This window comes from Suricata suricatta, chromosome 12, assembly GCF_006229205.1.
Source record: "Suricata suricatta isolate VVHF042 chromosome 12, meerkat_22Aug2017_6uvM2_HiC, whole genome shotgun sequence".
Taxonomy (NCBI): Eukaryota; Metazoa; Chordata; class Mammalia; order Carnivora; family Herpestidae; genus Suricata; species Suricata suricatta.
The window spans coordinates 18,764,665-18,781,234 of record NC_043711.1 but is presented as its reverse complement, the minus strand read 5'-3'; the positions used below and the strand labels follow the sequence as shown (position 1 = coordinate 18,781,234).

General features: G+C 56.8%; 1 protein-coding gene across 1 annotated transcript; it reads right to left on the bottom strand.

The window, feature by feature from the left end:
• Positions 1–1,316: 1,316 nt before the first annotated feature.
• SLC38A3 (solute carrier family 38 member 3) lies at positions 1,317–16,149 on the bottom strand. Its single transcript, XM_029917015.1, has 16 exons — positions 16,061–16,149; positions 8,127–8,279; positions 7,951–8,032; positions 7,661–7,776; positions 7,047–7,120; positions 6,872–6,964; positions 6,694–6,775; positions 5,509–5,591; positions 5,359–5,417; positions 4,999–5,163; positions 4,840–4,919; positions 4,460–4,560; positions 4,101–4,225; positions 3,872–4,016; positions 2,803–2,906; positions 1,317–2,712 (listed from the first exon to the last, which is right to left on the bottom strand). The coding sequence occupies exons 2-16, from the start codon at positions 8,225–8,227 to the stop codon at positions 2,608–2,610; spliced, it is 1,515 nt and encodes a 504-aa protein (XP_029772875.1). The 5' UTR covers positions 8,228–8,279; positions 16,061–16,149; the 3' UTR covers positions 1,317–2,607.
• Positions 16,150–16,570: the final 421 nt, after the last annotated feature.

Below are 16,570 nucleotides of genomic sequence, written 5' to 3'. Positions count from 1 at the left end.
TAATAAAGATTTGTTGAATGAATGAATCCCTCTTCCACCAATAGGTGAATGTATGCATGTGCACATAGGTGAGGAGGGTGTGTGGGCAGGGGAAGCTGCTGGTCAGAGGAGACCAAGGCCCAGGATTCAGCTCCTTTTCCTGGTCTATATCATCTTGTGTTGCTGTTATAAGTGGTCATAAGAAAAGAAGTGAAAATAAATATAGAAGACCTTTGTGCTGGTGTTCTGGCTGCCTTTCACTTGTTCCTATTCCAAATGAGTGAATTTTAAAAAGCAAGAAAAAAGAAGAAGAAAAAAGACTGAGGAAATTCTTCAAAATTGCTTAACTATGACCAATGGCCTGTAGACTGAGTGGCTGGACCTTGACAGCCAGGAACAAGAGATATTCATTTTCCAACAGTCGTGTGGACACTTGGCTTTTGGATATAGTCTAATGGCCACATTGCCTGCCCCTTCCCCCTAGACCTTGCTGGGCAAGCAGAGCAGAGAAGACTTCTTCAGGGTCAGAGTCCTTCCTCCACCCCATCTGTGTGTGTGTGTGTGAGAGAGAGAGAGAAGCAGGTGGACCTACTGTCAGCACATCCTCTTGGTCTGAGAGGCCTAAAGCCAGGCCTGGGGTTTTTAGGGAATCCAGACAGTCTTGCTGCCACTCTGACCTGCATGCAGCCTTCTTCGGACAGACAGCGTATGAGACGACCTTCAAGGTCTGTTCGCAGGATGGACCCTGTCCTCTACTGCCTGCTGCTCTCTAGGAGCCAAAAGTTCCATGCAGGGCAATGACCTAATCTGATGAGGAGGAAGCCAGAGACCCCCAAAGGGCACACCCTCACATCAGGACACCCTGGGCTGCAGCCAGTGTCCAGCTTTGTTCCGGGGCTGCAGTGCTCCTGGGTAAGTCCCCGGGCTGGAGTCAGGCGCCTGGGGCTCAAGGAAACTAGACTCAGGAAGCCCCCCTCTGATTAGCTGGCACAGCCATGGGCCTAGCAGCCACCAGCTTGAGGAAATTCTTTCTTCAGGGCTTTCCCAAGCTGGCAGCTGCCTTGCCAGTTCAAACTGGATTTTTCCTGCTGCCTTTTCCCCAGCAGCCTAGCCCGGTGCAGGGTCTCTCCTAATGACGGTTTGGTGCCAAGGCCCAGGCAGCTCTGTCTTGCCGGGCACCAGCTGGTTGAGGCCTGCCCCCAAGAAATGGGCAGCTTCCTAGTTCCACCAGAGCCAGGGCACCTGGGGCTACCCTGCATCCTTAGGCCATTCCTGCCTTGCCTTGGACCCCCCACTCAAAACTCAGGGCTCCAAACACAAGAACTCACTAACTCACCTACATTCACAGTCGGTTTTACTATTAATAGAATTTCCGCCTGACAGGCCACAGAATTCCTGGATTTTTGTCCCCAGACTCAAGGCATTAGCAGAGAGTTGACATGGCAGCCAGGGAGGGCAGGGGGCCCTTCGGCAGGGTTTCCGCAGGGCTCGGCCGCCCCCTCGCTCAGACCCTCCCTGGAGCTACTGGGGATGCACCTCACGTTGCCTCCTTCCGGAGGCCTCTCTCTGTCCCATTTCCTGGGGCCTCATTAATTCCTCCCCACCTCACCCCGTGAGAAAGCAGGTCTGTGCTGAGCCTGGCCCAGGTCCAGAGCTGGGTCTGAGCATACCACTGGCTGGTTTGGAAGGGGGCCTGTCCCCACCCTCATCCCAGGGAAGGAGGCAGGAGAGGCTCCCATTACCATCCATGTCCCCGCTTCTACCCACTTTCCAGGAGCACAGGGACCATGGGGATCAAGAATACACAACATAGCTCGTCTTATGTATAATATTTATAAAAGGGAGCTGTCAGCCTCTCCACGCCTACCCCGGACCAGCCCCTGGGGTCTTTGGCTCCCAGGGGCAGAGCCGCTCTGGGCCCCAGCTTCTTTCTTCTCCCAGAAATGGAATGTGAGCTATGGCCCAGACTTGGGGTGGGGGGGGAGTCCCAGCCTCCCCAGGACTGGTGAAGGGGCAGGGTAGGGGTTCCTGGGCGTGCCCACACCAGCCTCACATTCAAAAGAACCTCCTGACTCCAGGTTTGGGGCGTGGTCTCCTTCTGGTGGTGGGGATGGGAAGGAGACAAGAGTATCTAAGGGCCTGAGTCCAAGTGGCTGAAAGGGGCCTCAGGGACACAAGTGGGGGAAGGCAAGTGCGCTGAGGGAGATGAGGCCCCAGAGTGCAGACCAAGGTTCAGCAGCAGGGTGGGGAGATTGCTGCAGGCCTAGGTTCCAACTCTCTGTGCCGTACAGGCTGTGTAGGCCGCTGCTAGGCCTCAGTGTATGTATCTGTGCAAGGAGGGCAGGGGCTCGAGTGGGATCTGAGGCAACAGGAAGGGAGCAAGGGTACAGCCCCACCCTGCTCCCAACTCAGGAAACCCCTGTCCAGGAGCGAAGCAAGGTAGCGGCCCAAGGGCCTTGGTCCTGGCTGTTACAAAAACCTTCCACAGGGAGGACACGAGGCAGGGCCACATGCCATAGTGTTAACCATGTCTCTCTCCTCCCCGCAACTGGCCACTGGGTGGGAGCAGGGGCTGAAGACTCTGGGCAGGGGTACTTGGACGAGTAGACAGAACAGGCCGGGGGTCTTCTAGTGGCTTCCTCCATGCTGGCCGGTCCCTGACACCCAGTCAATGATGATGAAGCTCAAGCTCATGGTCATCAGCAAGAGGCCAAGGACAGCAAAACAAAGGGCCTATGGGGTCAGGAGTTCAAGAGTCAGATGTGAGGTCAGGGCAGTTCCCTCAGCCCCACACCAGCCCACCAACCTCCAGGATCCTCGCACCAAGATTTTGGGGGTAGACTTTGCAGGCTCATTCTCGGTGGGTATGATGCGAAAGTAGAAGATGGCAGGGAAGATGAAGATGAGGCATGGGGCAGATGTGGCACCTGCAAAAAATGAGATATGTCCAGCTATCGGATAAGGTCCAGGGGTGGACCCTTCAGTCCTTCAGTGAGATCAGAGATTCCTTGTTGGGAAAGTCTCATCTTGAGACTCTACTTGAGAGCTCTACCTGAGTCTGGAGAGCCCCCCAGTCCCTCCCCGTGTTCTCTGTCCACCTGAATGGAAAGCTAGTGCTGTTGGCAGTAGAAGAATATGTCAGTGAATGAAGCTAGCAAAGAGAAAAGGTAAGCCAAGAGATAGGGACAAAGCCTTGAAGATATTGGGCTCCTAGATATAGTTATTCCTGAAGGCTTTTTCATTATTTAGGCCAATACATTCCCTTTTGCTTAAGTCATTTTGAGTCAGATTTTGGATGTAGAGAACCTATAGTCATGTCTATGATTTCCATGACAATCACCCCCAAGTCTGTGTGTTGGTCCCTGCAGAGTTGGGCTGCAGAGTCAGTCTCCTGAGTTGAATCACCCCAAAGATTTCGCAGAATTGTCTGATTTTCTGCCTTAGAGCTCCAACTGGGATGAGACAGTGGACAGAGCACAAAACCTATAGTCCCATGATCCTAGAGCTAAATCAAGGTCCCCCCATGTTCCTAGAGCTAAGTCAAGGTCCCTCCACTTACCAGCTGTATGGCTCTGCTACTCCCTTAATCACTATGGACTTCAGTTTCCTCATATGTGAAATGAGGACAAAACCCAGTGAGATCCTTTGTGGAGGTCCCTGGCATCCCCCATCCACCCCATCCCCCAGCAAAGAGAACTGACTCTGGTTTTGAGCCTTCAGAAGGAATTAGAATAACCTTAAGGACAAAATCTCAGACAGGAACCCGAGCTGTGCACATGGCCAGCAGCCATCACTAAAGGTAGGGTATGATCTCAGAATCTGCCAGGATTTGCAAATAAGAAATTCTCTGGCCAGTGTCCTGCTTCTATACATAGCTGGGCCAGACCCTCACCAATGACCCCGAAGATGCCCAGGATGTTGGGAGCGAAGATAACCAGCAGGTTGATACAAGTGAGCAGGCCAATGGCAATGAGCACGTGCCGCACCCAGCTGAACTCCTCGTTTGTGAACAGCATCTGCTGGATGGCACGGCGCACCTGGGGGATAGGGATGGGAAGAGTCATCATTGTGTCAACTCCATCAGTCCCACCCTGCATTGATCCACCTGCCCACTGGCTCACCGGAAACAGAACGATTGGCACCGTGAGGGTGACTGCCGTCAGCACGGCCACACGCACACAGAGGATCAGCACATCAAATGGATCCACCTTGCTGTAGGTGTGCAGTAGCTCCGACTCCACCCCGTCTGTGGCAGGCAGGGAGGATGGTCAGCAGGTGGCCCAGGGAGGGGGATGGGCTCTGAGCCTGGGTTGACCCTGACACTGTGGGAAGTGGCAACAGACTCACCTCCACAGCTGTAGGGCACAGTTAAGCATCACACACCTAATTAGCACCTCCAGTATGCAGGGTGCCATGGCCACTGGCCAGCCCCTTGCCCCCCAGCCTGGCCTCTGCCTCTGCCCCCACGGTCCAGCCATACCGTAGAAGGTGAGGTAGCCGAAGAGGGCAGCCAGGAAGTACATGACATACATGACGGCGATGGACAGGTTGGAGATGTGCTGCATCTTCCTCTTGGAGGGGCTTTGGGGAAGCAGGGGAGGGGATGGGTGCCAAGCTGGGCCACACCAGAGATTCCCGTATGCCCTAGGGTCTCTCTGGCACCACACCCTCACCATTTGGCAGCTGAGGAAGTCTCCTCCTTGCCCCCAGTCGCCCCTCATGGAAGCCATGGAGATCTTTGATAAAGTGACTTGGCCCTGTCACTCCTCACACATCCCCGCCCCCACCCTGTCAGGACCACATTCCTCCTCTCCAAACCAGTTTAAGGCAGCCACCCCCCTCGCAACCATAGACACCTACTCTTTGAGCTCCGTATAGATGGGCAGCACCTCAGGATGGCAGACAAAGGCGAAGGCCATGATGGGGATGGTATATGCTGTCTGGATAGACATGGTGATTGCGTCAGGGCAGCCCCACGCTCTCACCCAGCCCAGAGCCCCTGCCCCTGCCTGTTGGAACCTGTGAGTTGAGTGTGAAGTAACTCGGGGTGCAGAGGGCTGTGGCCTCTGTTTCAGCCTGCAGCTGAGCCTCCTCCTTCATGACCTCCACGAGGCTGACATTGCCTGTGATGTTGGCGAAGCTGAGGGGCAGCGGGCAGGGCACGTGGAACTTTTTGTAGATGACCTGAATTGCAGGGAGGACGGGGTATCAGGGCCAGACTAAGCTTCCCTGGGAGTCACTATAAAGCCGCATCTAGATCAGGGACAGAAGGAGCTGCCTTCTGACCCAGGCTTCCCAGAGAGACCTGCCCCTGCCCCTGACAGAGGAGTCCCGCAAGAGACCAGTCCCCTCACTCCACCAGCCTGGAGAGTGACTCACTGCAATGAGGAAGAACACCATGCAGCTGAGAGAGAAGCCGCTGGAGTAACCCAGGTAGCCTGCAAAGTGGGGGAAGGGCTGTGAGACTGGGTCCCCTCCCGGGCATTTCCCCAACATTCCCCTCCAAGGCCCTGGCCCTGCCACACTCACCAAGCTGCCGCATCAGTGCCAGGGGCAGAATGACAATGATAGACACTAGGATCACCAGGTAGTTCCCATTCATGTACCAGTCCCTGCAGGAACAGGAGTGGGGGGCCAACATCAGAGTCCACTCAGCCTTGGGCGGGGCTGCCTGCCTCTGTACACAAGCGGGGCAACCTGAATAATACTTGTTCACAGCTCTGAGTCTCCCTTTCCCTGTCTGCAAAATGGACATTCTCTCAGCACTCTCCTAGGTGAGGTGAGAACTAAGGAGCTCAGCTCCTGCTTGGTAACCATTAGGGTTATAGTCACTGCTGTTGTTTTTCTCAGGACACACAGGTCTGGGTCCAGCTTCCCCAGGGAGTGGCCCCAAGGGGCCCAGGGACCTGGATGGGATGAAAGAACCTGGCTCTGGGGTGTGTAGCATTTTCCATGGGGGTGTCAGGGACTTTCCAACACCCTTGTGGTCCCTCCTGGCAACTGCATTCTGCATCATCCTGCACCCCCCACACTAACGGACAGGGGACACAGAGAACCAAAAGGATAAGGAATGACCCCCTCCTTCCCAGGGAAGCCCAAAGGCCAATTTCTTGGGAAAGGCCCCCAGGACTCGGGGGTGGGGTGGGGTGGGGAAGAATCCTGGCTGTTTCCCTCCTCCCAGAGCTGTTCTCAGCTTCAAACCCCTCTGTTGCCTGGGCTGTGTGGTCAAGGGCAGGGCCTGCTGACTTCTCTGTCTCCACCCACAAAGCATGGTTGATTCCATCAGCCCTGGCTAAACTGATGTTGGGCAACTGGGACACCATGGGCTTAATTTCTCGGGGGAAGGGGGGTGGTGGCTAAAACCCAAGCCATGTTCAGGAATAGCAGGTGCTTAGAGCTAAGCCTGAGGCTCTCAGGTCCTCCCGTTCTCATAGGCTGGGTCCTGGCCCAGGTGGATCCCAGCTTCCTCAGCCTCACCCCACCTCTTGCCCCATCTGTCCCTCCTAGGGGGTCCCCCTAGGTGCTTCCTAAATGAGTGTAGATTGAATGTTAGCTCTGCTGGCAGCTCTCTGCCCCTCCAGCAGTCACTCATGGGCACTGTCTCCTCTCTCCCACTAGCTCAGCCTGGGTTCCCAGGGCCAGTGGCACACATGAAGGATTAGACTAAGGCCTCCCTCCCACCCTCACCCAGCCCCGCCCCACCCTGGGGCTCACGAAGTTTGCTCCTCCAGGTTCAGGAAGGTCTGTATGACAAGAGGCAGCTCAGACTTGATGATGTACAGGTAGCTGGACATGGCTGGGGGGAGAGGGGTGGGCTGGGGTCAACCAAACCAGCCAGTCTTCAGGCCACCCACCTGCTCACTGCCTGCCTCGGTCTGCCTGCCAGACTCACCCCCAATATTCTGCAGTGTGATTGCCAGGGCCGCTGCCAGCTTTCCCGGAGTCCCAAAGGCACGGTAGCCTAGCTGTTCATAGGCACGGATACCTGTGGGGGCAGGGAGTCAAATAGTCAGGAGTGCTCTCCTCAGCCCAGCCCTCCCCTGCTCCAAGCTGGGTTGGGGGCTCACCCACGATCCCTGAGGACTTGAGTAGCAGGTGGATGGAGTAGCTGGAGAGCAGGGCGACGGCTGTCAACAGGAACCTGGGGAAGATGGACAAAAAGAAGCCACTGGGGGCTTCCTGGCTAGCAGGGGCAATGATCTCAGGGAGGCCTGGGTGTGTGGGTCTGTGACCCAGGTGTCTGAACCCCCAACAGGTGTGGATACAAGCTCAACTGGCCCTGGTAGGGGCAAATGCCACCTGGTTTGACCCAGGATAAACCAGGACCCAGAAGGGGCCCTCTGAGCACTACCTCCTTGAGTTCTTAGAATAAACCTATTTTCCATTTAGACTGCAGGGCAGAGCTCCCAGGTAAGGACGCGTGTGTCCACACAAGGTCTGGCCATGGGGTTTCGTTCATCATGTGTAAAGGGTGGTAGAAGTATAGATCCAGGTCTGTTAGGCTTGCCTGTGTTGTAACCTCAGTGGGTTTACCGGGAAATGAGGGATATTGTCTGGCCATGGCCGGTTTTTTAGCCATGGTTTGGGTTGAGCCCACCCACCGTAGCCTGGGTCCTGGGAAGTCGTGGTTGGTGGACTGTTTAGGGCTCCTGTCTTTAGAGGGTTCACTGAGGGCACTCACAGGAAAAGGATGATGCCCGTGTTGGCCATGGCATAGGCGAGCCCCAGGATGCCACTCCCCATGATGGCGTTGCTGAGGTTGAACACTGACATCCCAAATGAAGTCTTCCCCACAAACTGCAGGCACCAGAGTGAGATGGGAGGGGCGGGGGGGATGGGAGTCAGTGAAGCATGGAGGGCATCCCAGCATTCCCCCTCACTGTCCCTTAGCCTCCTGTCGCTGCCTCAGAGAACTTTGTTAATGCATGAAATCTCCCAACTCCCCTACCCCCCATTGTGCTCCCAGCTCACGTCTGTGAAGTGCGGCTCCTTGCTGGAGTTTTTCTGTAGGAAGCCCTCGCCCTCGACACAGCTCGGTCTAGGACCCTCGACCCTGCAGACACAGGCCAGAGAAGGCGGCTCAGCACCAGCCCTTGCTCTGCACCCTGTTCTGCCCTGAGCCATGACTGGGTCCCTCCTCTGCTCACCTCTGGTTGACAGCCATGGGTGTAGTGACTGGGAGCAGCCCCTCGGAGTGTTTGCCGTTGGGTACCAGCTCCACCATTTCCGTCTGCAGAGGTGCCTCCATGGTCAGGGCCACCACCTGGAACACTGGCTCTCACACCAACACAGTCCAAGGTCTGCAGAGCAATGGTCCCTCTGGTTATCCCTTCTCCCAGGATCCACGGCCCAGCCTCCCCTAGGGAGTCTACAGCATATCGGACCTCCCAGAAGCTCACTCAGGACTTATGTGCACAGGCAGCTGTGTCTACTGCCTCCCTGGGACTTGCTTTTCGGGGAGTGGAGCTCGGATACCTGAGTTCTTCAGGACATCCTGAGGGGACACCTTGGCCAGTACATAGTGCTCCCCCTGCCACCCACATACCAGCCCAGGCAAGCCCTTGGGGCCTCAGTTTCTCCATCTGAGAAGTGAGGATCAGCTGGATGACCTGAGTTCAGAGCCCAGTGGTGCCTGGACCCCAAGATGCTGAGTCCCAGGCATCCAGACCTCGAGCTGGGGGTGGGCCCTGGACTGACACCCCCTCCCTGACATTAACACCGGGAGACGGTTTCCTGTACTGACCCTATGTGCCAGGGGCCTCCTAGCCAACCTAGAATGGCACTGCCCGACGGCTAGAGGCCTTGGGAGAGGGTGAGGGCTGTGGGCCCTGTTCCCAGCCGCCCGGCGGGCACTGCTGGCAGCCAGAACAAAAGGCCTTCTGTGGTCTGAGAGCTGGCGCTGGGAACGGCAGGCGCAAAGGCTACCCCCCCGGAGCCAGGAGGCCTGAGGCGGTGCTGGGTGGCTGGACACCTGGGCCCTGCCCGCCTGGCTGCAAAGGGCCCTAAAGGGGCCTCCTAAGAAATGAGTGTCTCAGGGCTGAATTCTTTGGGCCACACAGGCCTTACTCTGTACACAGCCATGGCCTCAGAGCCATGTTCTCCTTCAAGCCTCTCCTCCCCTGCTAGGGGAATCCCCCTACCCCTTAGGTGACCACCCTGCAGTAGTGGACTCTTTGAGCAGATTCCCCATTTTCTCTCTCTCTTTTTTTTTTATTTTTTAAATTTTTTAAATTTATTTTTGAGAGACAGAGAAAGATAGCACAAGCAGGGGAGGATCAGAGTGAGAGGGAGAAACAGAATCCAAAGCAGGCTCCAGGCTCTGAGCTAGCACAGAGCCTGACGCGGGGCTCGAATCCACAAACTGTGAGATCATGACCTGAGCTGAAGTCAGACGCTTAACTGACTGAGCCACCCAGGCACCCCAGGTTCCCCATTTTCTAGAACCCTAGGCCAGACACTCAGGGTCTTAGGCAGCTACAGAGGAGCCGGAGCCACTGGATCAGCCCTTGCTTCCCTGCCCTCTGGGCATGGCTCTTCGGGGCCTCTAAGGAGCCAGCTCCCCTCCCCCCCCCCACCCACCATCACTGGAGCTGGAGCCACCTACCCCATGCTCAGAATGCACCTGGGCACAGTGTCCCATGATCTATAAGGACATCCTGAAAGCCAGATAGGTCAGAAGGAGAGCTAAGGCCCTAGTCAAGACCAGGGAGGGGGCAGCACCGCCATGCAGTTCAGCCAGAGCCTAGCCTTTTTTTTTTTTTTTTTAAGATTTTATGTTTAAACAATCACCACACCCAACATGGGGCTCAAACATACAACTCTGAGATCAAGAGTGGCATGCTCTACTAACTGAGTCAGCCAGGTGTTCCTATCAGAGCCTAGTCTTGATGCCGGCGCACCCGCTCTGCTGGGGAATCCTGAATCCCACTCTGAATCCCCCATCCCCACTCTGGATCCTGATAGTCTCAGGTCTGCTAGAACCCAGAACACCAGACATCTATGTGTAGGGACAGGAAGCTGGGTTCAGGCGTCAGGCCCCAGTGTCCTGGAGGCAGCAGACACACAGAACTGACCAGAGGACAAGCCCACCATTGCCCCAGGCAGCCCCAGGCTAGAATTCAGATCCCAGGCACCTTGGTCCTGGGGACCTCACACTTGGAATCCTTGGGCCTCCTCGGCCTGCCTCTCCTTCTTCTGATGCTGGCATCTGGACCCATCTCACCTCCAGCCCTGTCTGTTCAGGACCATGACAATGTGAACATCTCTTGTGCCCTATTCCCCTGGACGAGAATCCCTGAAGTCAGCCTGTCTTCATGCCCCTACCCTAAGCCTCACCATCAGCACCTCTCCAAGGATTCCAGCTGCATATGGAGATGCCAGCACCTCATCTCCAGAGTCACTCCAGAGTGCCCCCTGGCTCTCAGCTCGGGTTCCCTTCTCAGGCCTCCCACCCTGGGCAGGCTGGGACAGGCCCACAGAGTGTGCTGATTTGGCAGCTTGGACAAAGCACCCTTCTCTGCCTTAAGATCCTTCCCTAGCAGCCAGCACTACCTCCAGGGAGACCACAGCCCATGGCATGGTCATGGCCAAAGTCCCTGAGTTCCTGTCTCCAGGTTCCCCATCCCCCCAGCAGGACTTAAGCCTAGACCTTCACAGCCTGTCTGATACTCACAACCGGTCACTGCTAGGTCTTGGGCTGGTTTGAGATTCCAGAGACGACGTGGAATATCTTTCCCTAAACGGTTTCTGGTCTGGAAAGGACAAAAATCCCCAAATATAGCCCCCACCCTATGGCTCCTGCATCAACTAAATATGGGCCACAGAGGGCTAGGGCTCAAAAAATGGGGGTAGATAGGCATCAAGGAAGGCTTCCTGGCAGAGGAGGTGATGGAGCCAGTTCTGAAATTCTGGGAGGAGTCTCAAAAGTGTGGAATAGCAAAGAGTGCCTTCAGCAGAGGGCACAGCGTGGGCAAAGGCTCTAAGGTGTGGTGTGAGGCGGAAGGAAGGTTCCATGGCTATAGACAAACCTGACAAAGTTTTGAAGGCCAGGTCAAGGAGTCTGTACTTCAGTGTAGGGCAGGGCTAAGGGCTAAGAGGCCAGAGCAGAGGGCTACCCTGACATGTGGACCCCCAGCCATTCCCTGAGGCTGGCAGCTCCCATTTCTGATAGCTCCCATTCTTCAAGCCTACCACCTCCCAGGCTCCTCTGTATCAGAGAGTCAGGGTGGACTCGGGGATAGTCTCTGCCTAATGAAAGCTGCCAGCAGAATCTGACCAGCTGTTGAGAAAGTCCACAGTGGATATTTGGAGTCTGAGTCCTGGCCTGGCCCTGCCTTACTGTGTGACCACAGGCAGAGTATTCCCCACTCAGGACCTCAGTGTCCTCTTATCCTCCAGGGGTCTCATGAAGTTTGGCAAAGCCGGGGACAGAGTGAGGCTCCTTTCCAAGGCCTTCATCCCAGACCATCCCAGCATGGGCTCCCAGAAAGGGGTCAGGCTCTAGTGTGGGGATATCACGATGACCTTGGGCAGATCATGAGAATGGCATCTGTCATAGGTGCTGCATGAACTTGGGCAGGAAATCAATGGCCTAGGCCACTGCCCTGGGCCCTGTTTGCTCTGCTGGGAGATAAGGGCCAGGAGAGGCCAGGAGCCACAGGGATAGTGTTGCAGGTAACGCTCACCCACGCGGGCATCACAGGGTGAGAATTTGTCAGGCACACCTTGGCAGGTGTTGAGTTTGGCTAATTAAAGATTTCGAGGCCCAGAAATCCAGGCCACCATAGGGCCTGCTTGCATCAGCTGCTGTGGGACACACACTTCTCTGTCCCAGGATCAAGGTCCTTGGAACCACTAGGGACTTGAGCCCTGCTTTCCCCCCTAATGCTCAGGGACACAAATGGGTCTGCAATAGCAGGCTGGCTACAGAGAGGCATCCACGCTGTTTTTCCCTCAGTCCTGGGGCTACCTGTGCTGATGGAGGCACAGACCTATGAAACTTGTTGCCATGGTCCCCAGGCTTCTGGTGCATGGGCAGTCCTAGCCTCAGCCCAGATCTCAGGGGAGGGGCAGCTGGCCTGGCCTGAGGGGCTACTGTGGTTATCCCTGAAGGCTCAGGGTTGAAGGCTGCCCTCAGTTCCAGCTCAGCCATCCTTAGTCCCCTCCTTGGCTGAGGCTCCCTGCCCACCTGCTTCTTCAGGCTTTAGAGGGAGAACACCATCTTAGGACAAGCTATCAGTCAACAAGGAAACCAGATTCAATGGACATGTCTGAATTATATGTTCTCAAGGCACAGCCCCAGGGATTGGCGAAGAGATGATTGCTGAGGTCAGGGGACTAGGGATAGAGCATGTGAGAGGGTGTTCCGAACAGAGGAGAATACTACAGCCCTGTGCACCCCTAGCCCTTCCTCTAGACCCACAACTCCAGATTTTGACCTCACTAGATCCAGTTCCCCATCCACTGCTCCTTCATCGCCAACAACACTGAGCAAATGGCCAGTGCATGGTAACGGCTGGCTGGTACTGAGTGGAACGGTATGGAGGAGAGGGACAGGAAGGGACAGGAAGAGGGCCCAGAACATTGATGTATCGGCAACAGCAATCCCTCATCGTCTAGCTCCCTGGCCCTGGTGTGTGTGTGTGTGCGGTGGGGCGGGGGGTGGGGGTCTGTGCTTCTGTGTTCTGGGCATCCGGAAGTGTCTAGGAGGATCTGAGGGGCCCAGCTGGGGCCGGAAGTTGGACTTTCCTGTGACAGGGTACATTTGCTAGACACCTAACAGATGCTTAGAGTTGGGCCTAGCCCCAGACCCCTAGGCCTCCCCTCCCACCCAGCCCAGGACCCTCCCCAGTGGAGGCTACAGCTGGAACCTCTTGGTTCAAGACTGGGCCAGAGCCAGCAGCAGCCCCCTCCCCCCACTGCCAGCCTGCTGAGAGGACGTGCAGCCCGAGGCCCAGCCAAGGCAAAGGACAGGACATCACGTGCCTCTGGCCCCCCAGGGGCAGGGGAGACCCCGAGCCAGCCAGCCCATCCTCCTCCCTGCTGACCCGGAATCCCCTGGAGGCGGCCAAATATTTGGACAGCCGGACTTCTGGCCCCAAGGAAAGCTGGAGCAGGGGCCTGGGGCAGTTCAGGACTCACTGGAGACCCTGGTGGAAGGGGGGAGAGGCTAAAGGCAAGGTTGGCCTGGAGGAGAGGCACCATCCAATGTCAGGCAGATGCAGAGAGGCAGAGGGAGGGAAAAGAGAGGTAAAGAGGAAGGACAGAAAACACATACATGTAGTGCATGTGTCCATGATTACTGATCTGGACAGAAAGAGATAGAGAGACACAGGGAGATAGAGAAATGCAGATGGATATAGAGGTACACAAACAGGAAAATACACACACACACAGAGGTGGATAGATATTCAGACAGGGAGACAGAGAGAGACAGACAACCAGAGAGCTGAGAGGCAGAGATGGCCAACCAGCCAGAGATAGCTAAATGGAAAAAGAGATAGGGAGACAGGGTTACAGCCAGTGAAAGACAGAGAGAGCCCCAGAAGGAGTGAGAGGGAAGAGGAAGCCAGAGGCCCAGGTCAGTGGGCAGCAGGCCCAGTGGGCACCGCAGGGATGGCCAGACAGAACCCAGGAGGACCCCACAAGAAGGCTGCCACGGCATTGGCAGGTTCCTTCAAGGTTTTGCCTCCATTAGCTATGTGCAGGGACATCCAGATGGTGGGTCTGAGCCCAGTAGGGCCGCATGGCCAGGCCCAGCTGGAAAGCTCACCAGTCCCCAGTCCAGCACTGTATACCCACACAATGGAAAAGATACACAGAGTTGATGGTCAGTTGAAGTGACCCCCATTCTCAGCAGCCACGCACGTGTGCAGACGTGCCGGCTGAGAGGCTGTGTACAGGACGTGGCCCGCAGAGCGGAAATTCAAAACCAAGGCACCCCAGGCTGCTGACCGGAAAGCCCCTCCTGCCCCAGCAGCTGGTCCTTCCCTTTGGCCCCCAGAAGCCCCGCCTTGTCCTCTAAGATGCTCCCCCTCCCTGCATCTGTCTTCTTATCCAGAGTCAAAGGCCAGCCCTCCACCCACCAGACTGAATGTTTGTAGGGCATATAGTAGGTGCTCAGTAAATGTTGTAAAATGAATAGAATGGGTTCAAGGTCCTTGGCAAACCCTCAGCCCATCTCAGCCCAGCTCCAAGTGGTCCCTGGCACCTGGCCATGTCTAAACTAGACCATGTGCCTGCAGGGCTCCTATCTTACTACAGCATTAGTATACACATCCCACCCAGTCTTTCTGTGCACACAGATACCAAACTGTACCTCCCTTGCAGCCATCCACTCCCCTAAAACATGCTATCTCCTCAGAATGAGTGCCTGTTTTTTCCGCACCCAGCCTGGACTTTCAGGGTGCACTTAGTTTAGCTCAAAAACCTTCCCTGATACTACTCAGAGACCGTGGACCACTCAGCCCGTCCTGTTGTGCCTCAGTTTCTCTATTTGCCCAAGGCTCCATGGCTACTTGCTAGGGCAGCAGGCACCAGGACAGGAGCAACCGATACTCATGGTATCTGGCCACCTGGAGCCCTGGCCTGGGGTGTGTGTGGGGCTGTTGGGACGAGGGCCAAAAGAACCAGTACTGAAGAAAGAGTGGTTTGAGAAGCCAGTGAGGACATGGCTCTATGAGCCCACACAGAGTAAGGTTCTGAGAACTATACCCCTCCCCTCCCCAGAGAACCAGCCCCCTGTCCCCAACCCCAAGGGCTCAGAGACTCTCATGGAATGATTTCAGTCATTCCAGCTCTCTTGGAGATGTGCCAGGCCTAGACTCAACCACCCTGATTCCTCCTACATCTAGTGCTTCCTGCAGGAAGACTTCCATGGTTGTGCAGAACTTCCCCATCTCAAAATGGAACTGTCCCCAGGTCTCTTCGGCTTTCTATGCTCCAGAGTGAGAAGCTCTGAAGAGTTTTCTTCCTTTCTCGAAGGAACTGAACTCCCATGCCAGACTGTTTACTGAAGAGAAAGGGGTGGAAGGTCCAAAGGCCTCTTCCAGGGACAGGACAGTGGCCCAAAGCAGTCATGGAAGGAAGGACAGGACTGCGCCACTGAAGGAAGGATGGACCTGCGTCGAGGAGTCCCCCAGGGTGCAAGGTGCAAGGACCTTTGACTGAGTCCCTTTCAGACTTGTCCTAGAGCCTACACCTGAGCTCAGGGCTCAGGTCAACGTCGGGGAGAGGGAGGATTCCCACAGGCCCCGCCCCTGATCTCCCCCTCCCCCCGGTGTAAACAAACGCACGCATTGGCCGTGGCCAATTGAAGGGGCCAATGGAGCGGGGGCGGGCTCTTGCAAACCCGGTTTTGGTCCCTTTCCCTCCGCCCGCGTGAGCCGCGCCAGCTCTCATACCCCCACTGAGGAATGAGGCAGCAAGGAGAGCACACAGAGCCCCGCCCTCAGGCCAGGGAGCCACACGCGCCCTGTGCCTGCCGTGCCCGCTGGCCCGGCTGCAAATGGCACGGGCTCTGGGACCAACATGTGCCCCGCGGCCCCTCAGGCAGCCTGGCCCGATCTGCCCTCAAGCCCCTGCCCAACGCAGCCGGGTTAAATATACCCAGGCTCTCGGTGTGCCAGCCGGGCAGATTTGCCTGTCAGGCGCCCGTCGGGGCAGCGCTCCAGAGCCGGCTCCCGGGCCCTCTTAGATCCCCCTCGGGGACCCTCTCCAGCTGGTTCCCGCGGGCCCTGCCTCGGGAAGCCCATCGCTCACCGTCTGAGCCCACAAGACGCTCTGTGGCCCCAGCCCCGAGTGCTGCTCACTCCTGCTGTCCCTCCCGGCCCTGCCCTCAGGCCCCGAGGGGGCGAAATGCCTTTCCCAGGATACCAGTTCAAGTTCAGAACTGAGCCCTGAGTGGCCGGTCCCGGACCTGAGCCCGGAGCGCGCGGGGTTCTGGCTAGCTGGAGGCTGGGCGTCTGCCCGGGAGGGGACGAGTGAGAGGAGCTTCCCAGAGCCCGGCTACGGACGGGAGGGTGCACAGTGGAGCTCTGCCCGCCCGGTGCCCTGGACTGGGGGTCGGCGCCCCCAGCGGTACCTGGCCGGGTGGGTGGGGACGCACGGTGCTCCGCTCAGGCTGGCGCTGTCCGCTCTGCTCCCGGCTGAGCACAGCGGCGGGGGATGAAGGGCGCCCGGCTCCGCCCCTGACCCGCCCCCGGCCCGCCAATCCCAGGCTGCTGGCGGGAGGAGGGGCTGGTCTGGGGAGCGGCGGGGGCCCCCTGCCCGCCTGGAGCAAAGGGGCAGCCAGAGCGCTAAAGAGCCGGTAGGTAGAAGAGCAGCTGCTCCAGGAAGGGCTCAGTTGAGTCCTGTGAAAGGAACGCTTCAGTCTAGAGTAGATTCTCTCTGAGGTCTCCGAGTGCCCCCTTAACCCCTGAAATTTCTCTGCTCCCACCTCCCTGAGGCCAGAAGGGAACAGAGCAGTGCTTAACCTCGGTAAAGGGTGCTTTCGGACATCAGTCAAGACACAAAATGTCTTTTCTGCTTGCCTTACTCTTCCCAAGCAGAGATGGGATAGGGGTGAGGATGGGGGCTTCCTGCATCAATTCTA

Coding starts and splice junctions, on each gene's coding strand:
- SLC38A3 (XM_029917015.1), bottom strand. CDS start 8,227: ATGGAGGCACCTCTGCAGACGGAAATGGTGGAGCTGGTACCCAACGGC. Junction 4,561..4,839: donor ATCTATACGGAGCTCAAAGA/GTAGGTGTCTAT, acceptor GCTTCCCCAAAG/CCCCTCCAAGAGGAAGATGC. Junction 4,017..4,100: donor TGCCAATCGTTCTGTTTCCG/GTGAGCCAGTGG, acceptor CCTATCCCCCAG/GTGCGCCGTGCCATCCAGCA.